This window comes from Nicotiana sylvestris, chromosome 11 (assembly GCF_000393655.2).
Source record: "Nicotiana sylvestris chromosome 11, ASM39365v2, whole genome shotgun sequence".
Lineage (NCBI taxonomy): Eukaryota > Viridiplantae > Streptophyta > Magnoliopsida > Solanales > Solanaceae > Nicotiana > Nicotiana sylvestris.
The window spans coordinates 153,999,496-154,016,463 of NC_091067.1; the positions used below are offsets into that span (position 1 = coordinate 153,999,496).

General features: G+C 35.7%; 1 protein-coding gene across 1 annotated transcript; it reads left to right on the forward strand.

Moving 5' to 3' along the window:
- The first annotated feature begins 718 nt into the window (after positions 1-718).
- Positions 719-2,869, forward strand: LOC138882385 (nicotine N-demethylase CYP82E4-like). The gene is made up of 2 exons (XM_070163125.1): positions 719-1,660; positions 2,103-2,869. Exons 1-2 carry the CDS (start codon positions 719-721, stop codon positions 2,706-2,708), a joined length of 1,548 nt encoding a protein of 515 aa, XP_070019226.1. The 3' UTR covers positions 2,709-2,869.
- Positions 2,870-16,968: the final 14,099 nt, after the last annotated feature.

A 16,968-nucleotide genomic window follows, 5' to 3' on the forward strand; every position in this document is an offset into this window, starting at 1 on the left:
TTAATATAGCCATGATACTACAAGAAATTGTCTTAAAAAAAAAAACCCGCTAGGCCCGCGAAGCCCACGAGCCCGGCCCGTTAAGCACATGACCATGTGGGCTTAGGCCCGTCACGGGCCGGTTCCACCCATTAGGCCCACGAAGACCGGGACCGCCAGGCCCGGGACCGCCAGAGCCCGGGACCACGAAGCCCGGGACCGCGAGGCCCGGCCCGTTAGGCCCACTAAGGCCCGGGCCCGGGACAAAATACAGCATCAGATGTGTTGGATATCTCATAAGCATCATGAACATTCTTTTGAATAGTTTGTTTTAAGTTTTGACTTTTAGTGAATGAAATATAGTCCTGTCTTTTAATTTTTTTAGTATTTATTGTGATATATTGGAACAATATAAAAAGTTATTAAGTTTTGCGAATTTTTTCCATGAATGCAAGAAAAAAGTTCTGTGTAACTTAGTGGAGTATATATATGTTATAACCAAATATATGTGTATGGTGTAACTTAGTATATATTTCGATACCGTATGATATTTCGATATTATTTTTTTAATACCAAATATCATACCTAATACCAGTTTTTTTAAAACTTAAACCAGTTACCCTATTAAATACCAACTTTTTTACGATAATTCTGCATTTATCATGCACAGCCCTAAATTACCTATAAAAGGGAAGTTGGTGATAGTTTGATTCCCAAGTTCTTTTGCCAAAAATCCATAATGTTTTTTCCCATAGAAGCCATTGTAGGAGCAGTAACCCTAATTACATTTCTCTTATACTTCCTATGTACAAAAGAATCTCAAAAACATTCAAAGCCCTTACCAACGAAAATCCCCGGAGGATGGCCGGTAATCGGCCATCTTTTCCACTTCAATAACGACGGCGACGACCGTCCATTAGCTCGAAAACTCGGAGACTTAGCTGATAAATACGGCCCCGTTTTCACTTTTCGGCTAGGTCTTCCCCTTGTGCTAGTTGTAAGCAGTTACGAAGCTTTAAAAGATTGCTTCTCTACAAATGACGCCATTTTCTCCAATCGTCCAGCTTTTCTTTACGGCGAATACCTTGGCTACAATAATACAATGCTTTTTCTAGCAAATTACGGACCTTACTGGCGAAAAAATCGTAAATTAGTCATTCAGGAAGTTCTCTCTGCTAGTCGTCTCGAAAAATTCAAACAAGTGAGATTCACCAGAATTCAAACGAGCATTAAGAATTTATACACTCGAATTAATGGAAATTCGAGTACGATAAATCTAAGTGATTGGTTAGAAGAATTGAATTTTGGTCTGATCGTGAAAATGATCGCGGGGAAAAATTATGAATCCGGTAAAGGAGATGAACAAGTGGAAAGATTTAAGAATGCGTTTAAGGATTTTATGATTTTATCAATGGAATTTGTATTATGGGATGCATTTCCAATTCCATTATTTAAATGGGTGGATTTTCAAGGTCATATTAAGGCAATGAAAAGGACATTTAAGGATATAGATTCTGTTTTTCAGAACTGGTTAGAGGAACATATTAATAAAAGAGAAAAAATGGAGGTTGGTGCAGAAGGGAATGAACAAGATTTCATTGATGTGGTGCTTTCAAAATTGAGTAAAGAATATCTTGATGAAGGTTACTCTCGTGATACTGTCATTAAAGCGACAGTTTTTGTAAGTTCATCTGTCATTATTCATCTATTCAGTTTAATTTTTGGTTAATGGACAGGTTAATAATAATTTGAAGCAACGACAAAGTTGTCTCTGTATGTCACAGTTTTGAGCAGTGAAAGTAGGCACTAATGCTTGCATTATGATAGGTTACCCTTTTTGTTAGATTATCTAAATACTACTAAGGATGATTTTATATAGTAAAAACATAGAACGATAAACGAAAACAGATGAGATTTTTTTGGGGCCTGATTAATTTGGATTTTTCGGGCTTTGGGAGATAAAACTGTCTCTACTAAGTAGAACTTCACTCCAGAACTTTAGTTTGAGAGATTTGATTAAGGATAGAAAATATTTATCACTATATAATTTTTGATAGTAAGAGATGAGAAAATATTTGTATTGAATATCATTTGTATATAACTGTATTCTATTTTGTCCACAGAGTTTGGTCTTGGATGCTGCGGACACAGTTGCTCTTCACATAAATTGGGGTATGGCATTACTGATCAACAATCAAAATGCCTTGAAAAAAGCACAAGAAGAGATAGACACAAAAGTTGGCAAGGATAGATGGGTAGAAGAGAGTGATATTAAGGATTTGGTGTACCTCCAAGCTATTGTCAAAGAAGTGTTACGATTGTATCCACCAGGACCTTTGTTAGTACCACATGAAAATGTAGAGGATTGTGTTGTTAGTGGATATCACATTCCTAAAGGGACTAGACTATTTGCGAATGTCATGAAACTGCAACGCGATCCTAAACTCTGGCCAAATCCTGATAATTTCGATCCAGAGAGATTCGTTATTGACTTCCGTGGTCAGCACTATGAGTATATCCCGTTTGGTTCTGGAAGACGATCTTGTCCGGGGATGACTTATGCATTGCAAGTGGAACATCTAACAATGGCACATTTGATCCAAGGTTTCAATTACAGGACTCCAACTAACGAGCCCTTGGATATGAAGGAAGGTGCAGGCATAACTATACGTAAGGTAAATTCTGTGGAAGTGCTAATTAAGCCTCGCCTGGCACCTGAGCTTTATTAAAACCTAAGATCATCTTGCTTGATCATTGTTTAATACTCCTAGATGGGTATTCACCTATCTTTTTTTCAATTAATTGTCAGTACGAGTTTTCCTAATTTGGTAAGTTTGTAAGAGTAAGTGAAGAAGGATTGTGATATAATATATAAAGGTTTGCAGAAAATAATTGACTAGTAGTACCACAATCTCAAATGTAGGTGTTAATTATCTACTTGATCCATAGCTTATTCTGAGTTTGAAATTTGCCTAATATCATGATATTACTCCATCAAATTTAAAGTGATTTATTCTTATGTCGCTCGGGTCTTTAAAAATGTCAGTGTATTTTGATCATATATCAAAATATGAATTATTTTTGGAGAATTAGACACACTCAAAAATACTTTTAAAGGATCTGAGTAGATTTATACAAATTAATTTTAGAGTAATGTATATCATTGATGTCAAAAGACACTACATGGGTTTTCCAATTTTTAGTTGTATCATAGCACTATTTTTTTGTGTTAGATGAAAACCTAACATGAATGCGAACTCTCGATTATTTTTATAAGATTACGTTTTTACTGTATACGCATTAAATATTTTATTTCTTATATCTCAAAGAAATCTACATAAAATACTTCTTGAATTCTTATAATTAACCGCATGAAGTGCAGGGTAATTCACTAGTTAGCGTTATTAGTTCTATCTAATTTATTGGCTTCAGTAATGTATTTCTGTAAACTTAATTTTATACTTTAACTAGTAAATTTGTTGCGCTTCCCGCGGTCTCAAAAATAAATTAATAAAATATAAAAAAAATCCTTTATAATTTTATTTCTTTAATTTAAAAAATTATAGTACATATAAATGTTATTCGATTAATTATTTCCAAAAAAGAGAATAATTGAAGGGAAAAAAGGAATGATAATTATAAATGTGTTTCTTAGAGATAAATATGCCAAATTACGCGACCTCACACACACACATACATATATATATATATATATATATACACACACACATATGAATAAATTTGCAAAGTACACTATTCCATATAAATACCATGCACAGTCTTTACAAAGGTGAGATTGTGAGTAAACATAACCAATTGAAAAGGAAAGATTACATATGACCATCATGTGACAAGATTTCAGCCGTAAATATGTTCCATGAACCTAAAAAATGATCAAATATGTTAGGATACTACCACAAAATAAGATTGTTGTTGAACCTCACCAATTGAAAAAGAAAAATTACACATAATCAACATCCGTCAAAATTATGTCTCCCGAACCAAAAAAATTACCAAATATGCTAGGATATGTATTTGTAATATGTGCAACTAATATTATGCTATACTATAAAACTATTAAAAAAAATTAAGACATATGCAAGCATGAAATGAGTACAAAAGAAGTAAGTGAATGAAAAATAAAATGAATAGAGGTAGAATTGGGTGCTGGGGAGAAGGATATAAAGATAATTAATTACTAATTAAAAGATAACCATATTAAAATATGAGTGTAGGAAGAAAATAATGCATATGTTTAAATGAGGAAGGAGAATGAAACTAATAAGAAGGAAGAGGATGCGTTAGGAATGACGGAGTCGTTTCGGAAAAGAGTATAAATGATATAATAAAGATGAAAGAAATTAATGACATATTGAACTATTAAAAATAAAATAAATGAAAAATGAGGGGAAAGAAGTAAAAAAAGGAGAAAAAATAATAATGATGATCATGCAAAAAATCTTAAGATGAAAATATTTATCAAAATTGAATTGCTCATACAACCTCTATCTTGACCAATACGTTAAGATTTAATGTAAAAAAATTTAAACGATGAATGCAACAAAAAGACTTTTAGATGAAGTATGCAGTAGGTACTTTTTCTAGTTTGTCATTATTGGAGTTTTATTATTTCTAGAGATAGTTGATCCTTTCTCTTATTAATCCATATAGGTGAAACTACACATTTTTCTCGTCTTTTGCCTTTCCTCTTGTTCTTCTCTTCTTCTTTTTTTTGACTTTTTCTTTCTTATTTATCTACTCATTCATCGAACCATCTCGAAAGCACTAGGATCCGGATCTGTCTTATTGATCGGCTTTGGTCGAGCAATCGCTACATTTCTTGAACGGCTATTGCCTACATAAGCCCTCTCCCTCTTTTCAAGGAAGTGAGTCTCAGACCCTATGTAGTTCTCGGTCCTTTTTTATAAGTTCCTGACAGGTTCTTTTGTGGCTCTTCACTCCAGCCCTGAAGTAGTCTGTGAGCCCAATCTTTTTATCCGCGGTGGTCTACCCACTCTCTTAAAGCTTTCAATAGCTTTGTCTTTGCTATCGAAATAGGATGTGGTTCGTCGGAAAAATCCTTCATAATCTGTTGGATCTTTACAAGCTTCTCCGGTCCTGGTAGAAGTACATTATGGTAGGATCAGTCACCCGGGCAAACAACCCTCCTCCAAGAAGAATTGTGCTAGCCCCCTCCCCCCCGATCCCTATAGAGCGAAAGAGCTGCCTAGTGATCCGTAGGTTGCAGCACGTCCGGTCGTTAACTCCTCGCGCCGCTTCCGCCGTTTCTAGGACCGACCGACGCCTCACCTGCACAGTTTTTTTTTGAATAAAATTATCAAATGTCAAAATATTAAACTCAAATATATTTCTCATAAAGTAGTCCAAAAATGTTAAGCTATTGATATTGCGGAGTTTTGAATACTGAATCTTGTATGGAACATGAAAAATATTTGGAATATTGGTTCGCACTTTAAAATATTACATAATACAAAAAGGAAGAAGGTGTAAGAGCAATGGAAACACTAATATTAAAAATATTAACAGTCAGGAGTAAGTAAATATTATAAAAAGTAAGTAAATATTATAAAAAGTACCTCAAGTGTATCATTTGTTCCTCTCATAATTTGTCATAATTAAGGTTGGTGTTGCATTTTTCAATGTCATTAGCTACATAGATCACGTAACTGAATAGAAATATTACTTAGAAATCATATTCATGTAATTGCTCCATGTCCTCTTGTAAAATAAATTAAAAGGAACAATAACTTGGTATTTCAAAAAATAAGTGAGTGTATTTTTTTGTTCATCACATAATCAATGTTGGACTTGAGTGTCGACGTTGCCATACTTCGGTGAGAAGTAATAGAGAGCTAGCTTGAGGAAATAATTTATTCCATGTACTAATTCGAAAGAGATCTTAAAATGACAATTTCTGATCACTTTCTAAAAGTTCAATAATGATTAATCAAGCAAGATTGTCGCACTGAAGCCCCATACTGTCACGACCCAAAAATTCCTCCAAAGAAGTCGTGATGACACCTAGTTTCTAAACTAGATAAGCCTAACATTTACTGTAATAATATGGGTATTTACTAACTTTAAATTAAATTACTCTAAACAAAATACAATTCCCAAAACCGGTAGTACAAGTCATAAGCTTTTCTAAGAGTTATACAAAACAAATACATCACTGTTTCGAACAAAAGAAACATATAGAAATAAGTACAATTAAAGGTGACTCCGAGGACCGCGAAGGCTGCAGCAGGTTTACCTCGAGTCTCCACTGCAACGAACAACTACTATTGATCAAATACCTGGATCTGTACACGAAAATGTACAGAAGTGTAGTATCAACACAACCGAACCCATGTGTTGGTAAGTGCCTAGCCTAACCTCAGCGAAGTAGTGACGAGGCTAGGACCAGAGTACCAAATAAACCTGTGCCATATAGCGTACAAAAATAATAGGAAGCAGATAACAACGATGACAACAATGATCAACCAGTAAGATAAATAGTAGGCAACAAGAACACCATAAATGTTTCTCAACAAATAATAAATACAAGTGCAATCAATTAATCAAGTCCTTCAAATATAAATTTTTCGCCTATAAATCCTTCAAGTAATAATCTCTAAGATAATATGCTTTTCAATAAATATATTTTGAATATATTTCCTTCAAATAAATATCTTTCAGATAAGCATCTTTCGAATATAATTCTTTCGAGTAAAGGTCACCTTGTGACACCTTATTTCATAATCATAAATAATATAGGTCTCAGCCCTTTCATATTTTCACAGCACCCCGTGCCCATACTTATGTCACAACCGCACGGACAACTCACGTGCCATTAAATAAAACCATAATATTTTTCCCGACATCTTGTGCCCACATATTTCTGTCTCACATTGCACAACAATATTCTCATGTTATTCAGCTCATAGGTTCCATAACCCAATACAATTAAGAATGTTCAAGGAGTCTCATTCACTTAACATAAAGTAGAGTACAACTTCCAACCCAATTAGGAAATCAACAAGAAAAGATGAAGTTATTTTTAGAAATCATTTGATAAAGAAAATACCATTTTCAATTAAAGTACAATATCGAAGGAATCATTACCTTTAATACGAAAAATTAATAAATCAAAACATAGTAGAAATTCCTTTTTAAGTAAAGTATAACCTCAAACGGTTTAAGGAAACTTTAGTTGAGAAATCAATTGAGTTAAGAATGTAACAATTCTTGAAATTTGAAGTATTGAACATATTAAAATAATAAGGCGAAGTATTGTAAACACTATGGATTCCAACACAAAGGATTACAATAGTAAAGAGATCTAAACAGTTAATACACTTGAATTGTTAATAACAAGTAAACACAGCAAACAGAAAGTACACATCATCACCCTCCGTGCTTTAACACTCTCTCACCAAAATAATACACGGCATCACCCTTCGTGCTTTACACTCTTCCACACCCAAGCAACAATCACAAGAAATAAGGGTAAGGGAATCTATAACATCGAAATAAAATTAAGTAACAACAGAAAATCAGTAAATAAACGTAAAGGACAACATAACTCAATTAGAATTAGGAAAAGTCGAGGACAAGTGCAAGAAACAATAACAAGATAATACAAAGTAAAGCTGGGAGGGGACATGATATCGGGGAGTAACAGATAAAAATGAAGTATCGGAAATAAACAGAAGAAACTCCGGTTTCCATAATATATAAATATTTATATTTATATATATAGTGGACGGCGTGCCACACGATCCCATAATATCATATATAAGTGGACGGCGTGCTACACGATCCCATAATATCATATATAAGTGGACGGCGTGCCACACGATCCCATAATATCATATATAAGTGGACGGCGTGCCACACGATCCCATAATATCATATATAAGTGGATGGCGTGCCACACGATCCCATAATATCATATATAAGTGGACGGCGTGCCACACGATCCCATAATATAGTTCATAATATCTGACTTCATATAGTAGACCCCTTCAGGGGAGAATAACAACTCAATACCTTTAACCCGGCAAGGGTACAGCTAACAGCCCAAAATATCCCGACAAGGGAGAATATATATATCAGTCTACACATCCCGGCAAGGGAGTATTCACAACACATTCTCCTTTTTAAATCCATTCTTCCTCAACTAACACATTCATGTTCGAGCTAACGCTCCAAAAGTACACCAATCACAATTTTACCTCAACCGTTCACATTATATGAAACTCATCAAGTAAACAAGGAGATTGTGTCACATTATTCGAATTAAAAGCAATTAAGACCCATGGTCATGCTAGACTCCGGTGCATAGATAACCGTCACCATGCCTATACACCGTACTCCACATTAACAAGTAGCAAATAGCATCCTAATCCTATTCCCTCAAGCCAAAGTTAGAACAAACACTTACTTCGAACTTCCACGGCCAACTCAAGCCTCAAACACCGCTTTTGCCACGAGTATTAGACTCCAAATGGCCCAAATCTAGTCAATTCAATTTCATAATGTAAATAACACTTCGAGTAACTGATTCTACAATTAGATTCTAAGCTAATATGCAAAATTATGTAAAATGACCAAAATTCCCCTCAGGCCCACGTCTCGAAATCTGGTAAAATTTATATTTTCAGAATCTTCATACCCTCACGAGTCTAACCATACCAAAATTACTCAAATCCGACCACAACTCGGCCTTCAAATTCTCACTTCAAGTCTATAGAATTTTCTTTTTAATCCAAAACACTAATTTGTTGATAAAAACAATAATAGATTCGTGTAAATTAACCAAATTCGAGTTAAAATCATTTACCCCAATCTATATGGTGATTCCCAATTCAATTTCTCACTATTCATCTTCTTCCTTCCCCAAAAATAGCATTTTCAAGATTTACCCTTAGGGTTCATACAATATCTCATTACAACTTCAAATAAAACTCATAAACATGCTATCCATACTCCAATATTACATATATATGAAGCTCAAGTGAAGGGATTATCTTTTGGTGGAGGAATCTTATTTTTTTCTCTTTTTGGTGTTCTTGAAGATTCAACCCATTTCCTATGGATTTGATCCATAATAATGTTAGTATTCTCACTTAGTGATGTTATATAATCATCTTTATGCCAAAATAACTTACCTTGAAGTGTATCCATGGTGGAAGAGCTCCTCCTTCTCTCTAAAATTCATTCCAAGTTGAAGAACTAACTCATTCTCTCTCTAAACCCACGTTTTCAGCTCTTTAAAAAATTATAACTCTAGTTCTGCGTAGCCTACGCATGAAACCTACGATTTGGCTAGATTCTGATTTTGGCTACGCATGTAGCGTAGCCTACGCAGGTTGCGTAGCCTGCTCTGCTACCTTTAGTAAAACGGTCATAACTTTCTGTATACACCTCCAAATGACAAACTGTTTGATGTTATGGAAACTAGACTCATAGAAATTTAATTTGATAGTTTATGCCTTACACAAATCATTATATATATGTAGATACTATCGTCCAAAGTGAGGTCTTGTGCGTACTCATTTGCAACTTTAGTCTATTATGAAATTTTCCAACTTGGCTTAGACTTAGGACTTTCTTTAGACCCCATATCTCTTCTAATATGCCTCGTACACCTATTATCATATCTAATTGGTATCCATCATATTAATAGACCTCTTCCACATATAAAATAATATAATTAGAACACGTCAACTTTCTTACTTCGCCAAAATGCGCCGAATTGTCTTATGGACTTCTGAATCCAAATTAGGACACACGTCTAAGTCCAAAATTATCATACGAAGCTATTGACATCATTTAAATTCTACTTCGGGGTCGTTTACTCAAAAATCAACTCTCCGGTCAACTCTTTCCATTTGAGCTTCAAAAATAAGATTTTGTTTTTCTTTAAATTTAACTCCGAATCTTACGAAAACCAAACTCGACCATACATGCGATTCATGATACATATTACGAAGCTTCTTAAGGTCTTAAGCCGTTGAACAAAAAATGCTAATTCTTAGAACAAAAATTCGGGCCGTTACACATAATACCTCTTAACTAATGTTATAAAATACTTAAATGACGGTCAATGCATCAACAAAAAGTTTGTAATGGATTAAAGTAAGAATCGAACTTACCTAAATATCGCGATAAATATATCCATATGATGAAAATATTTTAATCCTTTAGTCATTAAAAAGTGCAATCATCAAAAGCAGAACATTAGAAGAATGAGAAGATGATCAGAACTTAGAACATGAAATCTATCAGTAAATGCATAACACAATTACTGATGCAACAGATTGTGAAAAAAATAAAGTTAATTTTTTGGAATAATATAGAATTCTCTAGAATGTCCTAGTTTAGTATCCTTGATATTTATCTAGTGGACATATCTAGATATTCTAGAGTGTTGTTAGAAGATAAGGTTGCTAGAATCTTCTTTGTACATTATCTAGAATCATCCATAGGGTAGTATAAATAGGGGGTATCTTTTTCATTTGTAAGTAAGCCAAAAAATCAAGAAAGCCTTCTTTCCAAAACAAGTTCTCCTATCTAAAATCTATCTTCTCTTTTCAAGCTTCCTCTTCTTTAATTGAATCCTCCAATCTTAGTTAACGATCTTGGGCTAGCAGAAGGTCTCCAAATAATATTCTTCTTCTGCTATTCTTTACATGGTATCATAGCCATAAGTCGACTTATGTATTTCAAGGTCGGGTTAGTAGTTGATTCAATTGGTATCTCTAAATGGATTTGGGTGGTCGTGCTAATGGACTGGGAATTGAGTTAACCAGTCCAACTACAAGGTCTGGAAGACTTGTATGGAGTCATACCTTGTTGGTAAGGATTTGTGGGAAGTTGTCAATGGGAGTAACACAAGTCCTCCTGCTGACACATCAAAAAATAGCAATGCACGTAAAAAGTGGAAACAAATTAATGCTAAGGCGGAGTTTATCCTAAAGAGGTCCATCTCTCATAATTTATTTGATCATATTATAAGGTGTAAATCAGCTCATGAAATATGGAGGACTTTCGATCGGCTGTTCAACAAGAAGGATGAAGCTCGGCTATAGATTTTGGAGAATGAGTTAGCTAACACCACTCAAGGTAATCTCTCGATCGCCGAGTATTTTTTGAAGGTTAAAAATCTGTGTTCTGAAAGTTTTCTATTGAATCCGAACGAGGCTATCTCTAAAGCACGAATAAGAAGAATTATTATTCGTAGCATAAAACCAGAATATATTCCCTTTGTTACATCGATTCAAGGATGGGTTTAACAACCATGTTTGGAAGAATTTGAGAATTTGCTATCGTCACAAGAGCTATTAGCCAAACAGATGGCTGGTGTATCTATCAAAGAAGGGGAAAGAAATGCTCTTGTCGCCGATAAAAGGAACTTTAAAGGGAAATCAAGAGATAGCATGCACTTTCAATCCTCAAGTGGTTTGAGCTCGCCAGGAAAGAAGGGGGAGTCTTCCAGCAACGGTAAAAAGCCTTTAAAATGTTACCATTGTGGCAAAGTCGAGCACATAAAAATATATTATCGAGCCAAAGAGAACAATATAGCTTAAATCGAGGAAGTTGCTGAAGAAGAAGAAAAAGAAGAAGACTGGGGAAAGTGCTTCACAGCGGAGACTCGAGCAATAAATGTCATGGCTTCCATAAATTTTGAAAGAGACTGGATCGTGGATTCAGGATGTGGGCACCATCTCACTGGAGATCAATCCAAATTATCCACCTTTCGCGAATACAACAGACATGATGTCATTGTTACAGCAGATAATACAGTCCATAATGTGGATAAGGAAGGCATTATTGTGATCAACGAGAAGCAAAAAGACACTATTACCCTCAACAGTGTCTTTCACGTTCTAGGTATGAAGAAAAATCTATTTTCAGTTGTAAATGATGTATATGCTAGAAACTATTTGCTATTTGGCCCACGTGATGTGAAGTTCCTCCGAAATATCAAGGTACTCAAGGCAGATATCAATCATTCAGGTAAGAGAGTTAACGATTTATATGCCTTATCTGCCTCTAATTCATATATTGAGAAGATGAGTAGCAATGATAATACACATCTTTGACATGCTAGACTTGGACATCTAAGCATGGATAAATTAAAAGTCATGGTAAAGTTGAATCTAGTGAAAGGTTTGCCTAACTTAAGAAATTTTGATGGAGGAGAGGCTTGTGAAGGATGTCAATATGGAAAGGCACATCGTCTTCCATTTGACAGATCCTTGTCAAGGTGCAATGCCCCACTAGAACTTATTCACAGTGACTTGATAGGGCCAACGAGAACTCCTTCATTTTCAGGCTACTCTTATATGCTAATTTTCATTGATGATTTTACTAGATTCACTTGGATTTATTTTGTGAAGCACAAGTCAGAAGTTTTCAGTAAGTTTGTGGAGTTCAAAGAAACTGTTGAAGGTGAACTCGATTCCAAAATAAGGTGGCTACGAACTGATAATGGCGGTGAGTTTACATCAGATGAGTTTCTTTCCTTTTGTTGTTAGCATGTCATTAAAAGAGAGCTAACATGCGATGATATGCCACAACAAAATGTAGTGGTTGAAAGGAAGATCCGACACTTAACTGAGACATGTAAGAATTGGTTTCATGCCAAGAATTTACCTAGAGCCTTGTGGGCTGAAGGTATGAAATGTGCAGCGTACGTGATTAACAGGATGCCGCTTTCTCCAAATAATATGAAGTCTCCCTATGTGACACACCTCTTTTTTCCGCCCTCGCGAGGGGTGAAGGAGTTTTTCCAATTAAAGGACAATTAAAACAGGATTTGTTTATTTATTTCAGAGTCGCCACTTGGGAGATTTAGGGTGTCCCAAGTCACTAATTTAATCCCGAATCAAGGAAAAGAATGACTCTGTATTACAGTTCGCGAACCAAAAATCTGGATAAGGAATTCTGTTAACCTGGGAGAAGGTGTTAGGCATTCCCAAGTTCCGTGGTTCTAGCACGGTCGCTCAACTGTCATTTCGGCTTGTTTATCTGATTTTATACAATTATGCGCTCATGTGCAAGTTTTAACTCTTTACCACTTTTATTATTATATTTTAAAAGAATGTGAACATCGTTTAAAAACATGTCTTTGGATTGCGTTACATTAAATACACCCGCAATCCAGAACACATTTTTATTCAATGTTTTGGGATTTGGATTTGGGCCGCATGAAATGCGCACCTGAGTTTAAGAAGGTAAGATTAATTAAATCGCGCCTAAAGAGTCTAACGCGTTATTATCTTTGGGGAAGGCAGTGAAATTCACTAAACAGTCCATCCCAAATTCTAAGTATTTATTATGACCAATTATTGAGGGCCTCGCAACTTGTATTTTTATTTGGCGAGGCTCGTCTCGTTTTATTTAAAAGGTCATCCTATAGTGGCTATGTTTTCTATTGAGTTTGTCTCTAATAATGAAAGAAGAAGAACGGTCCAACTTTATTTACATGCTTACAAGTTAGTTATTAGTCGAGTTCCGAATATGATTTGCAAAATCCGAACATGAACGCGTATATGGGCAGTCATTTAGATATTACGGGCCCATGCCCAATGTGCATAACATGATACTCGGCCTGGGCCACCCTTATTCCAGTTGGGCCTATTCAACTTATTTGACATGTACTTAACATTCATAAGTGGAAAGGCTAACATGCAATGTACAACTTACCTTAATCAAACCATATTCTTACCAACTAAAAGAAACCGCCATTTGTTTAAGGAAGTAACTATTGGATACCTAACATGCTTTTTGACAACAATGATGAACTTAACAGAACATGGCTACTGCAACATTAATCCTTTTTTATTATAAGTAAAAACATAGAGTTTTCCAACTAAATGATATGTATAAAAGTGCAGTTACACCACAGCTAATTTCATGGTTCTAGTAGAGAAAGTACACTATCATACATACAACTAATGTTCAGTATATTTCTAAAATGAATTCAAAATAACTTCAACTCTTTGTATTCATGCTTCAAATTTCAGCCTACATTGACCAATGTATCCGTTGTGTACCTGGTATAGGAAAGCAAAAGAAGAAGAGGAATGATTAGCAGAGCAATATGCAACAACACAGCAACACAGGCAGTCGACAGCACCAAACCAGTAACAGCAACAGAGACAGCCCAATAACAAACCAAAACTCAGCAGCAACTTAAGAGAAAGCCCAGCAGAAATTTCAGAAAACCTAACAACAACAACCAGTGCTAACAATAACCAATAAACAATGCAAATTTTTGAGTACTAAACAGAACTCCAGCAGAATCAGTGAACAAAGAAAACCCAGAAGACCCAATAAACAACACCAGCTACAGTCCTGATGTTCAATAGTGCAACAGAAAAGACCTCTTTTATCTCTCAAACTACTCTTTTAGCTTTGGAAAATTAGCTCAACTTTCAGCCTATTTCTGACTTGTGAAGGTTCAGAAAAACAACAGCTGAAAGCTTTTCAAATTCTGAAATCTTAGTGTTCAGCTTTAATTTCTGATTTTCTAACCTCTTAACCTCTGATGTCTAACCCTTTTCTCTCCCCTAAAAGAGCCTATTTATAGGGAAAATACAGGCAGGCCCCAGGCTGCCTCGTTCCCCCCAGCCCTCAACTCTGCCCATACCCCTTTATTTCCCATTAACATGTGTTTTGTGCCCCAATTGTATGGGCAGTTGACAATCTTCAATTACCCCCATGCTATCAAGTTTTGTTCCCCACTATTGTATTAGTTTAATCCTATTTCAGTACCCTACTGTCAGCCTACTTAAACTAATCATTTCTGATCTTTTCATACCCCCAAACTACCCATGTTAACCCTGGTTATTACTATTTTACCCTGCTTTAACAGCCTGAGATTTTGAACTTCTGAAAGTTCAAACTCAAGCTGCCATAAACTGAGTTCTATTCATCACATTGCAACTACAAACCATTCACAGATAATGTCAAACAATCAGCTAAACGACAATGATTCGATCAATAATATGAAGCTATACGAATCAGAATATTTGAACATTCAGTCCTATAAAACTAATCGACGACGTTTATCTAATCGACTATACTAATTATATCATAGAACAATCAGTCGATTAAACAAACAATGCGAACCGGGTCCCAAATGACTTCAGACAACTTTGTACAAAATAGGGGAACGATATAAATGGAACACTTGACGACACTGATCAAGCCAAGCATGTATATCACCATACGTATTCAACCATAAACAGAAGAACAATCGACCAAATAAAAAGGTCTTACGAAAGATGGAGAACAATTGAAAGAAAATATCAGAAATACCAAACAAACTGACTAAACATGTTATCAAATTCAAACAACACTCAAACAAAAATAGAAAAGAAAAAGCAAACGAAGATTCGAGACGATGGGGAATGATTCGAACCCAACGGTTTGCAGATCCGTGTTCAGGGTGGTTGGGTGCATCAGGGGTGTTACTTTGGTGGTCACTGGCATCGTTGCCGTCGGGATCACAGTGAGAGTGTATGGGACGGCTAGGGTTTGGCAAGGGTGTTAGGTTAGTCTCTTGAGAGAGACGATGGAAAGTGGGGTGTTCGGATAGGGGGCGTGAGGTGTGATGAGGGGCTTATATACGGATGGGGAAAATGGATCTTGGCCGTTGGATCAGGTGAAATCGAGGGTCAGGATCCCTTCACTTAAAGGGAACGGTGTCGTTCCACTTAAAGGAGGTCGGGCTGGTCCGGGGTTAAATGGGTCGGGCATATGGGGATGGCTTGAGGCCGTTGGGTGGGATTGGGTTAACGGTTGAGATCAGATGGCCCTATACGACGTCGTTTGGGTAAGTGAATGGCCTGATCTGTGCCGTTCATTTGAATCAATCAATGGCTCAGAATAGGGATGCTAATACGGCATCGTTTCACCATCTGTGAGACCGGGTCGATGTGGACTGGGTCAGCCATAGATTGGGCCTGATCTGCTTGGGTTGAACATGAGCCCAAAACCGAGTTTCTCTTCAATTTTGAATTCTCTTTTTTTTTCTATTTTTAATTAACAATCAATAAAATTCTAAAAATAACTTGTAAAACCAAAATTATCCTACAACACTATTAAACTTTAACAACAATTATCACACAAGGTTAAATATTTAATTAATTAAAACAAAATTACACAGCGGTTCACATAAATGACAAAATGCAACAAAACTGCATATTTTGTAATTTTCTTTCTTTTTCCATAAAACATGACTCAATTAATTCCAAGACGTACAATTAAATCTTGAATGTGCATGCAATATGTATTTTTGTATTTTTTAATTAATCTCATCAAAGGTAAACATTTACGGACAAAAATAATTACCAAAATATCACGCAAATTCTCAAAATTGTACACAGATGAAATTTGTTTTATTTTTTGATTTCTTTTGGAGTAGTTTTCCATGAAGCAAAAATCACGTGCTCACAGCTGCCCCTCTTTGGCCGAAAACACAAAGAGTTTTCGTGCAAAGATAAAGTGAGCGATTTTTGCCCACCCGAGTACTCCGTGTGAAGCATTTTTTGAAAAGATTTAACCGAACCTTTGCTTCAAAGGTTTCCTACATATCCCTGTCTAAAGGGGAATCAGGTTAATGTAGTTCAGGAAGTTTTGGTAGTTGGGACTACCATGGGACTGCAATGTTACTGCTGTTGCATGCTGCTATCACTGCTTACCGATCCCCTTGTTACACCGTGCTTAAAAGAAAACAAGAAGCTAGGCTAGACTACGGATCATAAAATTTCTCATCTATCTTCAACTTGTTCTTGTTGCCTTGCTTTCTTGTTGGCTCGTGTTTCTTCCGGTGCTTTTCTTCCGAGAATTTGGGGACTACACTAGCCTTTTGCTTTTCTGAATACCAGTTTTCATCATTTTGTTCGGTCCGCTGGGGATATGGCTTCCTTCATTAAGCTTTTCGGTGGTTCCTCTGGGGATACAACTTTCTTT

What these genes read in the sequence shown, in the direction of transcription:
- LOC138882385 (XM_070163125.1), top strand. Translation starts at nt 719, where the DNA reads ATGTTTTTTCCCATAGAAGCCATTGTAGGAGCAGTAACCCTAATTACA. An exon ending in TCATTAAAGCGACAGTTTTT is followed by an intron (nt 1,661 to 2,102) that starts GTAAGTTCATCT and finishes TTTTGTCCACAG; the next exon opens with AGTTTGGTCTTGGATGCTGC.